The sequence below is a fragment of the Microchirus variegatus genome, assembly GCF_963457635.1.
Source record: "Microchirus variegatus genome assembly, chromosome: 23".
NCBI lineage: Eukaryota > Metazoa > Chordata > Actinopteri > Pleuronectiformes > Soleidae > Microchirus > Microchirus variegatus.
Window position 1 is genome coordinate 10,777,702 of NC_139824.1, and position 17,917 is coordinate 10,795,618.

At 41.9% G+C, this 17,917-nt stretch overlaps 1 protein-coding gene across 3 annotated transcripts; it reads right to left on the bottom strand.

The window, feature by feature from the left end:
* Positions 1–370: 370 nt before the first annotated feature.
* smad1 (SMAD family member 1) lies at positions 371–16,720 on the bottom strand. 3 transcript variants are annotated; one of them, XM_083909205.1, is made up of 8 exons: positions 16,666–16,720; positions 8,453–9,009; positions 6,340–6,414; positions 5,869–6,138; positions 5,657–5,782; positions 3,361–3,582; positions 2,872–3,128; positions 371–1,943 (listed from the first exon to the last, which is right to left on the bottom strand). In XM_083909205.1, exons 2-8 carry the CDS (start codon positions 8,850–8,852, stop codon positions 1,800–1,802), a joined length of 1,494 nt encoding a protein of 497 aa, XP_083765331.1. In that variant the 5' UTR covers positions 8,853–9,009; positions 16,666–16,720; the 3' UTR covers positions 371–1,799. The 3 variants fall into 3 exon arrangements, with proteins under 3 accessions (XP_083765331.1, XP_083765332.1, XP_083765333.1); XM_083909206.1 differs by lacking the exon at positions 16,666–16,720 and adding an exon at positions 9,227–9,367; XM_083909207.1 differs by lacking the exon at positions 6,340–6,414.
* Between the last annotated feature and the right edge of the window lie 1,197 nt (positions 16,721–17,917).

Here is a 17,917-nt window from a genome sequence, read left to right on the forward strand (position 1 = left end):
TACTAAGTTTATATAGTTTTTTAAAAGCTATTTACAGTATTTTATTGTTCTTTACATTTATAGTTTCACATACATTTTATTGCATGTTATTTCATTCATTAAAAAAAAAAAAAAAAAAATTGAACTCATACATTTGTCATTGGTGTCAGATTATTTATAACATAATGGTGATGAACACTGGTTGGCTGGGCCCCCTGGTAATTTTTGCTTAGGGCCCCTACAGACTCTAGAATCGCCTCTGCACATACATACACACACACACAGACAGACATTCAGTGTTCATAAAAGAAACAACGCATGTTGCAAATAATGAAACTAATTTATTGATTCTTCCAGTAGAGGCTTGATATTCATGGAATAAAACTGCTTTTCTGGGAGCTTTACTGAGCAAAAACAAGGAGAGAGAAAAAAAAAAATCAAATCAAAAGTGCAGACAAAAAAAACAACAGAAAACGTATTCAAAAATACAAAAAGAATGTAAAGAGTATAACAGTTGAATAGCAAAGAGGATTGCTGAAGGAGAAAAGAACTGAATGGCAAAATCCGCATTTATATATGTAAAAAAAAAAGGTTCCTACTGGGACATCGGTGACTGATCCTCTTTTCTCAGACCACAATTCAAATTTGAGTGCTCAACATTTTCCCCATAACAGTCATTTCACAAGTTTTGCTCAGTCAATGTAATAAGAGAGTGAAGCACAGTCAATGAAATATTAATGTCCTCGATGTGACTCCATGTTTGCTGCAGTGCATACAGCGAGGGACAAACTACCGTAAACTGCACTTTTTGCATTCGCCTCCTCCGCGTCGCGCGACGTTCAGCTACCGGGCGTAAATGTGAAACACTACATGAACCAAACTATGCTTTGCAAAACCAGACTGCACAGCACATACTCTAATAGTGAATATACCTAAACACTATTCTTTTTTCTTTTTTTTCTCCTTAAAATGCACTTGAAACACGAGTTTAACACAAGATGAGCAACATTTAAAGATTAGACTTGTTTCTGAAAAATGCCCTTTTAGTGCCATGCCCCACACTAAACCCCAAGCGACACTCACGAGACTCCCTTGCCCTCCTAGTGTTTTCCAAGATTTGTGACATGGGATTTCATTTTCTATAACTTCACACTGTTTTAATTTATTAACTTAAAAAAAAAAAAAAAAAAAAAAAAGATGTAACATTTTTTTGTGTCTGGTGATCATTTAAATTTGTATAATGGTCATCCTCCAAGTCCCTGCTAACTTTATACATGTTCTAAGAACATTTCCTGCCAACCTCACTGCAGTCAGACGGCAAACAACAGCCAACTGCAATTTCGGGTGACATGGAATGTCCCATAATTATTTTAACTACACACACGTATATCCGGATTTCCAAGGGAATATTTAGATTTAAGCTAGTTATGAGTCAGAATAATAGAACCGTGAAAAAGAGACGTGTGGGCGCAAGATCGGGGAGGTTATACTTGCATCATGATGAGTGTGATGGTCTAATTATTACAGTTGGTCACAAAGATCAAGTATCTTCCAGTTGCATCACGCTCACTTTACCTACTCCTCTCCCAGTCTGTAAATGTGCCCAATTCAGACATCCTTCAAGTAGAGAACAAACCAACCCAAGTAAAAACCCGTCTACCCCTAAAGGTCCGAGGCCGGCTTGTGATTTAGTCTTAACCTCAAGTTATCAGTTATTGACCGAACCACAAACCAGTCTGGGACCAGACAGCCCCCTCTTCTTGCTACTTTGACCAAAAATGCTGGGGTGTGGACAGCCACAGGGCTGAGGACACTGAAGCCTAGGAGACGGAGGATATGGGGTTGTGGGGGGAGCCCATCTGGGTTAGCACCTTATCCAACCACTGCAGGGGACCGTGCAGGTGAATCTCGATCCAGCAGGGGGTGCTGGTCACATCCTGGCGGTGGTACTCTGCACCCCAGCCCTGGAACATGGAGAAACAAAAGGAAGCACATGGATGGAGGATGGAGATCTTGAAAATGTGATATTCCTAACAGCTCAATAAGCAGAGAAAAAAGTAGCAGTGCCAATTTATGTCAAACAGCAACATCGGAAGTTCTGTTTGTCAGTCAGTGTTATCTATAATCTCTGTCTTTTACTTTCATTTGAAGGAAGTTAAGTGAAGGCTCGCATTTGTGCCTGTGTCATGTTTTGACTGGGTTTATTCATTTTGGCCGAGCATTTTAGTCTATGTTCTTACAGCACTACACAGAAACGTAGAAAGAAAGAAAGAAAGAAAGAAAGAAAGAAAGAAAGAAAGAAAGAAAGAAAGAAAGAAAGAAAGTAGAACCCTTTTTGGCTTTATAAAGGTTCCACCTGGAAGCCTTTTGTAGGGTTCCACCAAGAACCCTTTTAAAACCCTTTAATCAGGAAAGGGGTTTTAAAGGGTTCTCTGGATCAAAATGGTTCTTAGTGGAACCATTAGTGTTACCAAGTACCCTTGAAAAACCCTTTACTTCGGGAAAGGGTTTTTCCAGAAGAAAATGGTTCCAGGTAGAACCTCAGCACCCTTTTGGAACCCTTATTTCTAAGAGTGTAGTTCGATTAACACATTACTTTCTACTTGGTCTGAATGTATTTATTTTATTATAAGCAGGGGCAACTTAATGGAGTGTTCTCCTTTAGGCTTTTCCCTTTAGAATAGAAGAATTTGCTTTTTTGCACACCAATTAGTGCGAGTGAATTTGTCCTCTGCATTTAACCCATCCTTATTACACACACACCAGGTGCATGAGCAGTGGGAGGCACTTATCTGCACCCAGGGACCAATGGGGGATTGGGTGCCTTGGTCAGGTTGAGTAAAAACGCCCAATTTTATCTATAAAATTTGACTGAGCTGAATATTAACTCACCTTAACAAAGCTCATTCGAATGGTACACATCTTTGTGAGCTCATACACGGCCTCAAAGCCGTGGTTGACGGACTGTGCCAGCAGCTCGGCGAACTCCTGGTTGTTGAAAATCTTGAGGCTGCAGCCGCTGGGAATCTTACACACGGTCGTTGGATGGAAGCTGTGGTGGTAATTACAGTTACGACTCTGGACGAAGATACTGCTGTCGCTCAGACATTCTGCGTACACCTCCCCGCCGACGTAATACAGATGGACGCCTGAGAGGAAGCAGGAGAGGAGCAAGGTGTTACTGTGACGTTTGAAAAAAAAAAAAAATCAAAATCGTCACTGTGGTCTTTCTACAAAATCGATTCACTAAAATGTCCACTCAATTTGTTATTGTTCCGTTCTCCTCCAGATCCCAACCCCTATTGACGACATTAATTGATTTAGTCTCGTCTGCTAACAGCGCGCGCATTGGAGTCATCGATGGAACTTTGCATACTGCACCTTTGCCGATGTGCCGCCGGGTGTTCTCAATGGTGGAGTTGCGGTTGACGTTAGAGAGCAAGCCGAGACAGAATCGGTTGCAGTTGTTGGAGGGATCTGTGAAGCCATCGACAAGCACGCTGGTGGAGGAAGCCTGGTATGCCTCTCCGACTCGATTGTTGAGCTCGTAGTAAACAATAGAGCACCAGTGCTTGGGTTCCTCATAGGCCACCGGCTGAACATCTGCACAGGAAACACATTAAAAGGTTACGAAGAATGAACGGAGTACACAGTACATGCAGAGACAGATGCAGACGTATTTAATGTACTCCTCTGTGCAGACAAGCTACCACGACCCACTCATGCCTGAAGAGTCTTAGCTGTAAATCTTCCTCACCAACGCAGTTATTTCTTTCCAAATTGTCCCCTGAAGCCCGTAACAATAATTTGAATAAACATTTGTGTACATTTACGCGAGCCAAAATCAATGCAGATGCATCCTAAAGCATTGCAGACTGTCTGTGGTCTGCATGCCAGCCTTTATTGAGCAGTCAATACAAGGGGCCAGGCCATGATCGCTGAGCCTGGTATCTCTGGACGAGCCAGTGCCAGCTGGCCTCACGAAAAGAGAGGGATAAATCATGTTTATCTAAGCGCATGCTTCTCCCAAACTTCCTCAGTGGCTCGGTACTGAATAGCAGGTGTGTTTTGTCTATCCTCTTCCCAGAGCTGGACGATGATGTAGACCCACTCCCCTGTACAGGATGCAGCTTGTGGAAAAGAACTTAAAAAAAACAAAAAAAAAACAAACTCCCCCATGCTCACAACTTCCAGCAAACACTTCAACAGCTCTTCCCGCTAATGTTGTCACCACGACTGTGCTGAATCTCTGGTGCATTGAATGACAAAAAAAATACACATTTGTATGTGGAAAACAAGGAGTTCAGACTTAAAGGTGCCATATGTAAGAATGTGGCCATAAACGGTTACTACATTCAAATTCAAAATACAGAGGTCTTTTAGGTTTCGTTTACTGACGTAACTGGCAACCCGTGGTTGCTCGACAGCTGAGACTCTACTGACTGCAATGGTTGGTAGACGGCGGTAGGTGGCGCCACATGCCAAAACATGATTTGCAGTCTGCAAAATATTATTTTTAATGCAAATAGGCTGTACTGTTGTTGTTGGTGAGTTCATTTTGTTATATGAACATTATTCCTGAGTCTCTGTGACATTAGGAGGATTTTATGGCCAGTTGCTTTAAGATTTATTACATAATGCACCTTTAAGTTTAGTAGATAAACAGCTTCTTATCAATAGACTTACAAAACTTTTTAGATCTTGTGAGTATTCATTTCTTTTCTCATCAAACTGGGGTTAGTTTTGTTCATTTTCCTCGTATTCAGCAATTAACTTACAAAATTACAGCCAACATCACACAAACAAGGTCGTCTTTTAACTGCACGAGCCTCGATGCATGTGCGCTGCATGGCCTATTACTAATTCACGAGCGCAGTACTCGGATGTTTCTGTCGAGTGCAATAAAGGTAAAAACCACAGAGTCAAGATGGCAGCAATTATTGCACCGCATTTTAGACTTGAAAGTTGGAGCTAATTAGCGACTCTTAATCGTTTAACGAGTTTCAAGTCATTACCACCAGCAGAGGTGACATACTGTAAGCTCTGGCTGCTCCGAGGCCTGGCTTCATTTGCTGAGTCTATGAGCTTCCCCCTGGGCTCGCACCCACAGACAAAGCCTCGCTGTAAATTAGCAGGATCCTTTTTCGCACACTCTGTCCAAGTTCCATCTGACAGGATATGAAAAAAAAAAAAAAAAAAGTTTCTTTTTTTTCTATCAGTATTTGACCGCACGAGAAACAAAGAAAACCTTGCACCTGCATATCAAGACAGCTTCATATGCAGAGGTGGAAAAATAACTAAAATATTGTACTCAAGTAAAAGTACCAATACTTTGATGAAATATTACTCAAGTAGAAGTAAATCCAAAACTATTTTACTATATATATTATATATGTATATTTTCCCCCTGTAGGTCTTCATTGTGCTGAAGTTTTATTTTTACTCAGTAACGGATAGGATTTATAAAGTAACTAAGTACAATACTTGAGTCAATACGTACTCAAGTAAAACACAAAATCCTGATTTTAAATTGTACTTTAAAAAATACAAAACACACAAAAAAAAGTATTCAATACAGTAACTTGAGTAAAAATGCATTTCGTTACTTTCCACCTCTGTTCATATGTGTGAACATGAGGATGTGTCTGACAGAGTGAGACAGAGAAAGAGAAACTACCAATGTTGCCTGCCCGGTTGTTAGTCTCTAGAGTCAAGGGTGGAGCCATGAGGTTGGTGTCCATTGGCTGGGGACAATCCTGAGTCATTGGCTCCTCTGAGGGTATGTAGGCAGGAGGGGGGGTCTCTGCATGAAGAAAGGAGAAATTAGCTGTTGGTGTTCAAACACAGAGGAAAAAGAAATCGAGTAAGAAGATAATTGTTGTCGCTCGCCTGGCATCTGGAATGGACTGCCAGGCTCAGAACTAGTCGGTGAATGAGGGAAGGTTGCATTGCTGCCGCTGCCGCTCCCGGGCGAGTTCGGGTAGCTGTTGCCGGGCGAATGCGGGAAAGGCACCGTGTTGGCCTGAGAGAAGGACTCCGGGAAGGTGGCGTTCTGAGGCATGTGCGGCTCGTTCTGTTGCAGGGGGTTGCGGAAGCGAGGCAGCATCGTGTGCTTGGCGTTGAACTCGCTGTTCCTCGGTACCAACACGGGCGGCAGAACTGAGAAGAGGGAGGTGACATAAAACAGGTGGATTAAGCGATTATGTCAGCGAACCAGTAAGGTTCCCAGTATGTGGGCAGGTTAAACTTTAGGTCATTTTAATTTTGAAAAACTTTATTCTGATCGAAACCACTTTCTTCGCTTGTGTGCCTGACACTAACCAACCTGTCTACCTGTGCGGTGGATTATGAGAATAGTACCTGGCAGTGTTGTAGTGTGGTCTACTGTAGTGGGTATACTGTCAGCACGGGTTGCCAAACCAGCAGCACAATAACCTACAAAAAGAGTATGCACATGATGAATTTGATTATATTTAGTGTTTTTTAATGACAGTCATCTCTACGCTTTATTTGCAACAAATTACACGAGTATCATTTCTGTCAAAAAAGAGAGGTGATACGTATGAATGCCCATTTTTAAGTGGTTGCACCGAAATCCTGGCCTTTTTGCAGCCTTCTACTGCCACCTTTTTGCAGCCTGTCCAAAACGTGAAGGGGTTTTCAACAAATAACATATAAAAGTATTTATGCGAAAACTCTGAGCACGAATTCAATCAAAAAACATGCACAACCTTCACATGTGAATTTACTAAGAATCAGGTTTATTGAGTCCAAGATAATAAATAAATATCTTTCTGGCACTTTTCATGACTCAGCATTCTGAGCACAGATGTCCCTGCATATTTCAAATGTCAGCTCTCAGCCTACGTAGTTCTGCGCCAGCAGTATTTGGCCCAGACTTTCAGGTTTCTGTTCAGAAAAGACATTTTGAAGCTAATTCATTACTTATGGCGAGCACTGCGGCTGATGTAAGGGCTATTCAGGTGCAGCGCGTACAAACCGCAGCGATACGCTCCGCTTGTGCCTATAAATACTTGTGCAGATAAATAAAGCTGGTGCTGAAATTTTAGACAAGGCCTGTGCTGCAGGTAGACCATGTGTGCCGAACTGGACCAGTGCATCAGTTTATTTCAAAAGGTTATATGTGGAGAAGGGGGACAGCTGTGGTGTTTAGTGAGGGGAGATTGACAGGATGCCTGTGTGAAGGCGTGGGGGCTGTTCCAAAGAAGGGAAGGGGAGGTGGGGGAGTGTGGACAGACAGGTGCTCTTGGGTTGAATCACCTTATCCCCCCCCCCCTTGTCTTCCACCCGCTGCTGAAACAAAAAGTGTGTGAGGCAGGCAGCAACTCTTTCCTCCCATTGTGTGTGGGTGGCTACCTTCCTGTTATAGCCATCCTGAGCGAGTACATAGTGTGTGTGTGTGTGTGTATTCTCATTTTAGAAACTGGTGCATGTAAAAAAAAAAAGAAAAAAAGAAGGGGCCCAAAACAAAGCCCTCATTCTCCCCAGATGGAATTTCCTGCTACAGACACACATACACACACACCACTCGCGCGCATGTCTTTTACACTCTTAACACCCTGCACACAGCTGTTTCTATCTTGTCAGCTGACCCTCACTCTGTTTTTAGTAAGAAGCCAAATAGTGTTTGATTTGTCTTCTCTTGCTTTCTCTGCCCAAAGCAATAAGGACGACTGGGTCTAGTATCATTTTCTCTTTTCTACCTTCTTAATTTGACAATTCATACTAGATTTCTTTTTGTTTTTTTGTTACATGTTAATACAGATTATTACAACACAACGTTTATGTCTTCTCCAGAGTGTGCGGTTATTTTAAATGGGGCTTTGTTTCAGAATCACAGTGTTTGACATTTCGGCTGCAATTTGATCAGCTAAAACATGCCTGAATGCAAATGTAATCTAACAGTCTATTTATTTAACATTTAAAATCAGCCTGAACCAGAAATTATTAATGATAAAAGAATGAGCTGAAATGTCATTCAAACAATTGAGGCTGATACACAGAGTGTGCAGCCAGTCTGACTCTCATCACTCATCTCATGAGTGGAACTTAGTGTTAACATTTTTATAAACCGACCCAAACCTCGTAAATGTTTCAGTGTTAAATAAATACAGGCAGGGCACAGATTTTCTTGTAAACTGTGTTAGAATTTCTGAATATATGAACATTAGTGTCTATACTAAGGGTCCTAAACTAGTTCTATGATGCAGGTCTCGCATATGAACCGAGAAAATGGGAAGATGAGAGACGCTGAATGAGTTATTAGTATGCATCCCCATCATTATGTAAGTTATATTTAATTTAAGACAGTTTCATAAGGTTACATTTGACTATATTTGCAAATGTTTTTCCATAGATGCACTGATTCTAATCTGCTGGACCGGATTTGTGATTCAACACTTCTCTTATTTAACATGGTTTAATGTAGATTCTTAAGAACTGTATAACGCACCTGGACTGTCAACTCGTTTGTAGTGGTAGGGGTTGATACACACGTCCTTCTGTTTGGAACCGAACGGGTACTCGCAGCACTCCAGGGCCTTCAGCTCGTGGTGGGACTGCAGGTCTGGCCAGCGCCACACCCGACAATAAATGACGTGTGGAAGACCTTTCCTGTGGGACACCTGCAGCCTCCCGTCCAGAGAACGGGGGATTGTAACACAGTTACTGGGCTGACCCGGGCAGCTGAGGGCCCTCTCCAGGTCCTCCATGGCTCCTTTCTTCTTTTTCAGTTTCTTTACCAAAGCTTCCACAGCCTTCTCTGCCCATTTCTCTTCCTCGTCCCCCTGCTTCCAACCCAGCAGCTGTTTGACCGCTGGGCCGGTGAAGGAGAAGAGTGAGGTGACGTTCATGATGGACAAGACGCCCTCCTCCCCCCTCCCTTGTGTCCAAAAGGAAGCGTGAGCAGTGATGGGGGGGACAATCCAATCTCAGCAGACAAGAAAGTTTTTTCAGAAGATCCTCAGCTCCCAAGAAAACGTCAGATCAGGTCCTCTTGAAGGCCACTTACTAAAAAAAAAAGGGAAAAAGAGAACGGTTAAAGGTGCATTATTTAATAAATCTAAAGCAACTGGCCATAAAATCCTCCTAATATGTCACAGAGACTCAGGAATAATGTTCATATAACAAACTGAACTCACCAACAACAACAGTACAGACAAAATATTTGCATTAAAAAAATATTTTGCAAACCGCAAATCATGTTTTGGCATGTGGCGCCACCTACCGCCGTCTACCAATCATTGCAGTCAGTAGAGTCTCAGCTGCCGAGCAAACACGGGTTGCCAGTTACGTCTGAGCTACAATGGCAGAGAAAACGAAATCTAAAAGAATTCGGTATTTTGAATTTCAGTGTAGTAACCGTTTTTGGCCACATTCTTACATATGGCGCCTTTAACGTCTATGAGGCAAAATAACAGTCAGAAATTTCAAACACAACTCTGTCGGCGTCCTCCTGCAACCACAAATAACCTTTGCATCATTCACACTGATGTCTCAACAGACAAAACCTTTGATGAGCCAGTGATGATGTCAGTTGTAGCTGTTAAAGCCAGGTCAGTCATGGGTTCTGGGAAAAACAGACACCCTCCTATGAACATCAGTTGCGGCTAAAAATTCTGCAGATAGCTTCCTGTGTGGCTTGTCACATTACAAACAGTCCCTAAAGTCATTTACAGCAAAGGACTTCCCAAAAGAATTAGTCCTGGGCAACATCTGATTCAGTCTTTGGAGGGTTAAATCTGTCACATCTCATTTCCTTAAAGGTGCATTATGTAATAAATCTAAAGCAACTGGCCATAAAATCTTCCTAATACGTCATAGAGACTCAGGAATAATGTTCATATAACAAACTGAACTCACCAACAACAACAGTACAGACAAAGTATTAGCATTAAAAAAGTATTTAGCAGACTGCAAATCATGTTTATGTAGTGAAATCATGTTTTGGCATGTGGCGCCACCTACCGCCGTCTACCAATCATTGGAGTCAGTAGAGTCTCAGCTGCCGAGCAACCACGGGTTGCCAGTTACGTCAGAAAACGAAACCTAAAAGACCTCGGTATTTTGAATTTGAATGTAGTAACCGTTTTTGGCCACATTCTTACATATGGCACCTTTAAGTCTATTTCCTAGTTACAAAGCAGCTCAAATTTCATTATCGATCAATCACATGATTCTTTTCTCTATTAATCAAGTAATAACTTGGCCTCAGACAAAAAAAACCAAAAGTTTTTGAGCATGCAACATCACGCATGTTAAGGATTGTCAATTAGACAGAACCTCACTGATATAAATGCGATGACCACAATATGTGATAATATATAATAATATATGAGAGATATGAAAAAAAGTCAGATTTCAGGGGAAGGAGAAAGTGTTCTCGAAAGCTTGAATACCACCAAACAACAAACACTGGTGATGGGCAAAAATCTGGTCATGTGTGGGACAATAAAAAGGAAGTGCACGTGGAGTCCAGGATAAATGTGCCCCATTCACTCAGGTCCCACAGGAGCACTTCAGTAGCCAGGAGGTGCACACATTCTACCATTTAAAAGGGAAAACAAGAGCACATTGAGCCCTCCCTGTTCCACCCGTTCATAAAAAAAAAAAAAAAAAATGTGTCTGGACCTGAACACAATTAGGGAGACAGAGCATTGTTATGTTTGGGATATGGCTGCATGCAAATGTCCAGCTACAATCCCAAAATCAAATAAACATCTTATCTGATGTCCACCACCTTCCATCTGTAATGACTCACGGCCGAGGATGCATCACTCTCTGACAGTAAAGCCTGCAGTATATTGGATTTCCTACGAGGCAGGAACAAATACGCTCTTTAAGACTGTGTTCCGTAGGTTATTCTTGGCCCTTCAGATTATGGGATGAATAGCAGTTTCTATCTTTGTCAGCGACTCTATTCGTCAGCCTCATCAAACTTCCTGCCTGTCTGTCAGTTTGATGAGCACAGGTGCTGTTTACGATGTGAGTGTGTGTATAGTGGAGGCTCTGGGCACTTACAATATAGCCACTGAACTTAACTGACATACATCAGGGAAGGTTCCGCTGGTATTCAGGTGTGTCAACCCGTATGTGTGTGTGTGTGTGTGTGTCGCTCCCTTGTTTCGCAATACCCTACAATGATATCACACCCTGCTCTTCTCCACTAGCGGAGAGACAGGAAATGGGCTGTGTAGTTTTTGTCTTCGTGTCTGTCATCTCTCGTGACATCACTTGATTCTCTCGCTGCAATCTCCAGGGGTTTTCAAAAGGTGTGGACTGAGGCAGAGAATGGTCGTAGATTCATGAGCTGACCCTCCCTGACCTCGCTTTCATTTTACAAAAGAAAGGGAGAGTGGACCAGAAACATCATAGCTGTTAAGTCATAGGTGGATTTTTGTTATGTTGCTTGAGATGTCCTATACAAACTATTGTGTGTGTCCTTTTAAGGAAGGGTATGAGAGCAACACTTAAGAGCTTGACCAATGGGTAACTTAGCTTTTTTAATATATATATAAATAGATCAGTAGTGCTGTTTGGATTTTTAGGTCCCATATTATACCCTATTTCTCCAAGTTAACCTAGTTCCCTGGTGTCCTGATGAACATGTCTGTGACATGCTTTGGTCAAAATATCATAAGATTCAAGCACCACAGCAGTTCAATCACCCTGCCAAAACAGCCCTGTTCAGAACGCTCGGTTTAGTAGTAAGTAAAACGAAACCTAAGGGACAGGAAATGACATCAGCCACAGATGCTACTGGGAGCTAACAGCAGTTAGCATTTGGAAAATTGATCATTTAGCAGGCTCTAACAGGAACATTGCCGTCATATATAACATGTATCCACTGGACAGATAAATCCTCTGAGGCTGGAAGTTTGTGTAGAACTCTGTGCTGCACTGTGGAGCAAGAATAGAACTTTTCACGGACTTCTGTTTTTTTCGGATACCGTTGCCCTCACTAGCACTCTCGCGTGTTTTACGGACAAAGCGGAGCTCCGCGAGACAACAATTCCAAGAATTTAGCGAAATTATGACGTACCAATGAGCGCAGAAGTCAACATCACGTGTTTTATCTCCTGTACCACAAAAACATGAGTCATCTTTTTTCACACTTTGCCGGCTGTTAGGACCTCCTGAGTCCCAAATATAAGGATTTAAATGATTAAAAAGTTGATTTTGCATAATATGGGACCTTTAAAAACAAACTAGTACAATTTGAAAAACTGTCCTAGTCTTAGTCTTATCAAGGTAAAGAAATGAGTGTAAAGACAGAGCAAATATACATATTTGTTACTATTTTAGTTATTGGTTTTCTACAAGGAAATCTGGTTTAGCATTACACAAACAACCTCAAAATGTTGTCTGAAGGAGGTGGCACAATCAACTGTAGGGAGTGACTCTGCCCTCAGCCGAATTTCATCAAAATCAACACTCGGCGAATGTCTTAAGGAATTGGAATTCTAGCACAAGTTAGAAACTGACTGTATCTTAACTGAAGCCAACCTGACAACAACACATCTTCACAAATTAACGTATATGATAATAATAAAACACCACGTTCCCGACACGGAATAAGTCGTTTTGATCCACTGCTGCTTTGATGGCCTCCCGGTGACAGCCAGCACCATCAGCACAAGTTCAGGCCTGGCTGCACAAAGACAAAGCTTTAATCCATTTCAGATGTAAGAATCCAGAATGTACTTGTACTCCCCAGCATTTGGAGCACGACTCGCAGTTGTGTCATTCTGCTGCAGCTGGAGACCATATCTCTTAGATACTTCTAAACCTGACAGTCTGTAAAATCTCACTGGTGCTTTATCCTCATACTTCTTTAAAGGGGGGTTTGATATGTTTTTGTGCTGCTTCTGACTTGTCTATCAAGCAGTCACAATATTATGGCATCATTGCACCTCCTGTTTATACCGATGTAGGGCGTTATTTGAATGGAAATGGTGCCCCTCTTATCATTTTGAGTGATATATCTCAGATCGAATTGAACTTTTGAAATTGAAATTGCTGTCAACATCACCTCCTAACATCAGCTGTCAGGGTTAGAAGTAGATTATTGACCTCCGCCAAGGAGTTTTCATAGTTTGTCTGTTAGCAACATAACTCGAAAAAAGTCATGGACTGATTTGGATGAAATTTTCAGGAAATGTCCACAGTGGGACCAGGAAAAAGTGATTTCATTTAGGGCGTGATCCGCAGACGTCGACAGGGTGTATTTTGTAGGCACTTTGGAATTGCCTTGGCGGAGGTCTGCGCTCTCCGAGTGCTTTTCTAGTTTTCACTGTTGATTTATTAAGGAAGTGCTATTTCATTTATCAATTTTTGAGTCACTTACATCTTATCATCGAACAAGACGTTTTGTTATCTTGTCATAAACCAAAATTTGAAAATTAATTCTGTTCGTTATGCTCTGACGACTGCCAAATTACTGGTGTCAACAGTTTATTGGTTAATTTTCTGCAGATTTTTCACTAATTCTCTTTCCTAATCTTACTCTCCTGTGTCTAACAGAGACAGTCCACAATAATACGGCCTTCATTTAACCAAGAGCTCCATAAAAACCCTGCCGTTCCCTACAGCTGAGCCTGAGCTACCCTACTCTATTGTGTTAGTGGTAGCTTGTTATGGGCATCCGTTGGCCCATTGGTCAGGGACTGAGGCTAATGGGTGAGCACAGAGTGGGATTGTACGACACTGACAGGCAGAGATGGCTTTGACCCACCTGGTGCGAGCTGTTAGCCACTACACGAGCTCCTTGGATCATTTTGCACCGCTCCAGTGTCTGTTAATCAATTTAGGCTTGGGCTGTGTAGGATGAGGAGGCAGTAATGATGCTCTCTGGACCCTCCCCGGGGATGGGGCATTATAAAGAAGCTACATTATTTATCAGCGGGGTCCTGGATTGGGCCTCCATTAGCCTCCGCTCAATGGAGTCACTAACTATAAACAGAGGAGTGCAGGAAGACAGAGAGAGAGAGAGTGATAGATAAAGAGAAAGAGAGCGAGAAAGAAGAAATGATGATGCGGAGAGAGAGAACGGGGCGGAAGAGAAAGCCAGAGATCTGAGACTGAGTGAGTGTTTTCGGAGAGAGGGATTGCGAACACTCTAGTCTCTTCACTGAGCACTTCTGGAGTAAGTGCATTCAAGGGTCATTACCGAGTAAATAGTGACACTACAAGGAGGCAACGCACTCGGTAATCTTTCATATATACTGTACAATTCATGGGCGTACGAGTTATGAACGTAGCACGAGAGAAGCAGCCATGAAAGTGACTTATAAATAAGAGCGCAGTATTATCTGAAATTAAAACTACAGGCAGTCAAAAGCAGCTTCTTAAATGTTGAGATTTCCTGTATTTGCGTTAAAGGTGCCATATGTAAGAATGTGGCCAAAAACGGTTACTACATTCAAATTCAAAATACCGAGGTCTTTTAGGTTTCGTTTTCTGGCGTAACTGCCAGCCCGTGGTTGCTCGCCAGCTGAGACTCTACTGACTTCAATGATTGGTAGACGGCGGTAGGTGGCGCCACATGCCAAAACATGATTTCAAAACATAAACATGATTTGCAGTCTGCAAAATACTTTTTTTAATGCAAATATTTTGTCTGTACTGTTGTTGTTGGTGAGTTCAGTATGTTATATGAACATTATTCCTGAGTCTCTGTGACATATAAGAAGGAGCACCTTCAATTTAAAAAAAAAATAAAAAAAATCACCACATTATGCATTAGAAAACTGTATAGAAAAAGTATGTAATTATGGGTTTTTATTTATTAAATTGTTAATCAGGCAAAATAACTGTATCATGGTTGTATGTATCTGCTGATCTGGTGATATTACATTTATTTTGTTTATATTTATATTTTGTGTGTTTTCTTTCTTACCTTATATTAAAGGGAATCATTTTTTCTTTTTTTTATATATTTAAAGGTTGCCAAATAATCTGGTAACAGCAAAGGTTGTAAAAGTGATAAACTCACTCAGTTAATTATAATACTAGCTCTAACCAATACTAAAAATATTTGGTATGTGATGAAAAAAAAACACACATCTCATTGTATATGACACATAAAACTCTAGAAATACTGTGGTTAGTATAGTCCAGACTTCCAGGGGCTGAAGTGGGATCATATTCTTTATGTCCCAGACACACACTAGTCCACATTTGACTGTAAACATAACTAGGGAGTAGGGAACACATGGGGAGGAGGGGGTGGTGGGGTTCAAGCAGCTATCTCAACCATGCTTGGCACTCAGTGTTGGGTTAGTGTTGTGTTAGGGTGGACACCTCACCGAGACACATGGCCAGGCTATGTTGTCCTGACTGCACAGACACATCGGGAGGGTTTTGACATAGTTCCCTACTGTTGTGACTGACTCCCAGGACACAGGAATGCTGTTAACCTATATTTACACCTTGTAGTTGAGAAGCTTTTTATCTGATGATCACAGATAACTCGATAGATAGATAGTAGTAAGCATGTTATGCCTTGGATACACTTAAGCAACACATTTATTCTTTTTTTTTTTTTTTTACTATGTCTTAAAGGGGATTAAACATTTCAATTTATGAAACAGCTTTTGTTTTCAGCAGACTTTAAAGCTGCATACCTTGAGAACGCAGCATGATAAAACAATTGCAAGTAAATCACTGGACAAGGACAAATTCCTGTCCTTTGAGTAATCTGATATGTCATCTTCAATAACGTCAGGAGATCTCGCCTTAGCTGCTGCTGGTGTATGTGTGTGTGTGTGTCTCTCGCTTACTCTTCCTCTCTCTCACACACATATAAACACTTAGACACAGGTTCATAAACACGTTGAAATAACTGCACGAGACACATGTGGTCTCACGCACATCAGCCAAAAGAGGGGAAATTACAAGATAGAAACGTGCAGACTTTATTTAGTGGCATTAAGACATGGTTCATTATCAAAGTGTGTAAGTGGACATATTATCATGTATAGGTCACCAAAAAGTCCACTTATTTATCAATATAATGAAGCTTGGTAAACCAGAAATCCATCAACCATGTGTTCACATCTGCACCAATAGTATGGAGCTGAAAGGATTGATCATCAACAGTGTTTAAGACAGTTTTTAACCATGTAAATACAAGATAATCTATAGTTTCTTGTCTTTTTTCTATCATTTTATTATAAATGGACATACTACATCAAGCTATATGAAGGTATAGGAACATAAGATGAGTATTTTCCCCTTTCTTTCACACATCTTGATGCCTTTACAGCATGTGTTCAATAGCAGCAGAATAACTGTGTATTCCGTGCTGAACACTTGCTAGTGTCTGTGCTGTTGCATGATTCCAAGCAGTGAAAGGACAATCACTGCTGTTTGTTGTCAAATAACACAGCCTTCCTTCCTGCAGCAACAGTTACAGTGCGCAATGTAAATATTTAAAATAACACACGCAGCCCCGGACAAATAATCCACATGTTTAAATGCAAAAATGTGGGTACATCTGCAGCCCACTGTCTTCTTGACACTTACTGAGTAAAAAAAAGGAAGAGGAAAAAGTTACGCTGTGGAGTGAGGGTCTACTTTCTTTCAAAACAGTGTCACGCACACTAAGATAAGGAAACTTTTCGTTTAGCATTTAAGTTAAGAAGGGAAACAAAAAGTTTACGGTACCTTTTATGTCACCGCAGCCCCTCTCTCTCTCTTTCTCACACACACACACGGTCTTAAGCCCAATTTATACTCCTGCGTAAAGTGCTCTGCGTAGCTACGCAGAGTCCTCTGCATCGACGCAGAACCTGTCGAAGAGCCTCTGCGTCGTCTCCGGGTGCACGGAATATTTTTTAAGTGTCCGTCACTCCGTCAAGGGACTACGGAGACGGCAAGAGCTGCGATTGGTCCTCAGGACAGGCCGAGCTAAGCTGCTCTGTGCCGGCTCTCAGTGCGCTCCGGGCGTCCTGACAGAGGCGGAGCTGATCCCCGCCGATAACGCCGCTGCCGAACTATAAATACGTCATATCTTAACACACACAGCACATGTTTAGACTCTAAATGGCCAATTTCTCGCCTCAAATTATCTTAAACCTGCGTTCCGTGACACAGAAAAGTGAGAAACGGCCACTTTTTCAACAACAGCAGTCTTTCTCTCTCTTTCTTTCTCGGACGCCATTGCTCACTGTAGCCAGAAGCACAACAACCTTGCGCAGCGACCCCTACTGATCGGGCGGGAAATTGCAGCGAGTGTCCGTCACCACGACGCAGAAGTATAAATGCTCGAGGCGTCTCCGTGGTGACGCAGACGGATAACGCATACGCAGTCGGAGAAGTATAATGTGGCCTTTACACACTCTCTCCCTCTCTGTGTGCGCTCTCTCCAGCCTGTGTCTTCTGTCTGCTCGGCCTGGCGTCAGTGAGTCGCGGGTCCGCATCACCCCCTCCGCTGAGCGCTAGTATCACGCCGCGGGGATGCAGCGCCGACAATAACAAGACCTACTTTTCTAACATCGAAAAAAAACCCTTCACGCACCGTGTTGGAAATGTGTTATATAACTGTGAAACAATGTCATTAATGTCCCCCAATTTGTTGCCGTAAAGTTGTGAAACAGAAAGTAGAGGCCGAGTGTGTTTGTGTGTGTGTGTGTTCACCTCAGAGCATCTATTACATGCAAACATGTGGAACTACTGTGCGGATTTTCCATCAGTAGTTGAACTGCTGCACATTAAGGCAGCATGTTCACATAATCACGTTACTAACAGCTCTAATCGCATGCAAGTGTCATTTCAAATGATAAAGTAAATGCTGATTCCTGGAGACAGTCATTCTTCATTCAGCTGTCTGTTATTGCTATTTGCAACAGCTCCTCTCCTTTAAAACATGCAACACAGCACCTTGATATACATATAACTATAACTATACATACATATT

Coding starts and splice junctions, on each gene's coding strand:
- smad1 (XM_083909205.1), bottom strand. CDS start 8,852: ATGAACGTCACCTCACTCTTCTCCTTCACCGGCCCAGCGGTCAAACAG. Junction 6,415..8,452: donor CAAACGAGTTGACAGTCCAG/GTGCGTTATACA, acceptor CTCTTTTTGTAG/GTTATTGTGCTGCTGGTTTG. Junction 5,783..5,868: donor CAGTCCATTCCAGATGCCAG/GCGAGCGACAAC, acceptor TTCTTCATGCAG/AGACCCCCCCTCCTGCCTAC.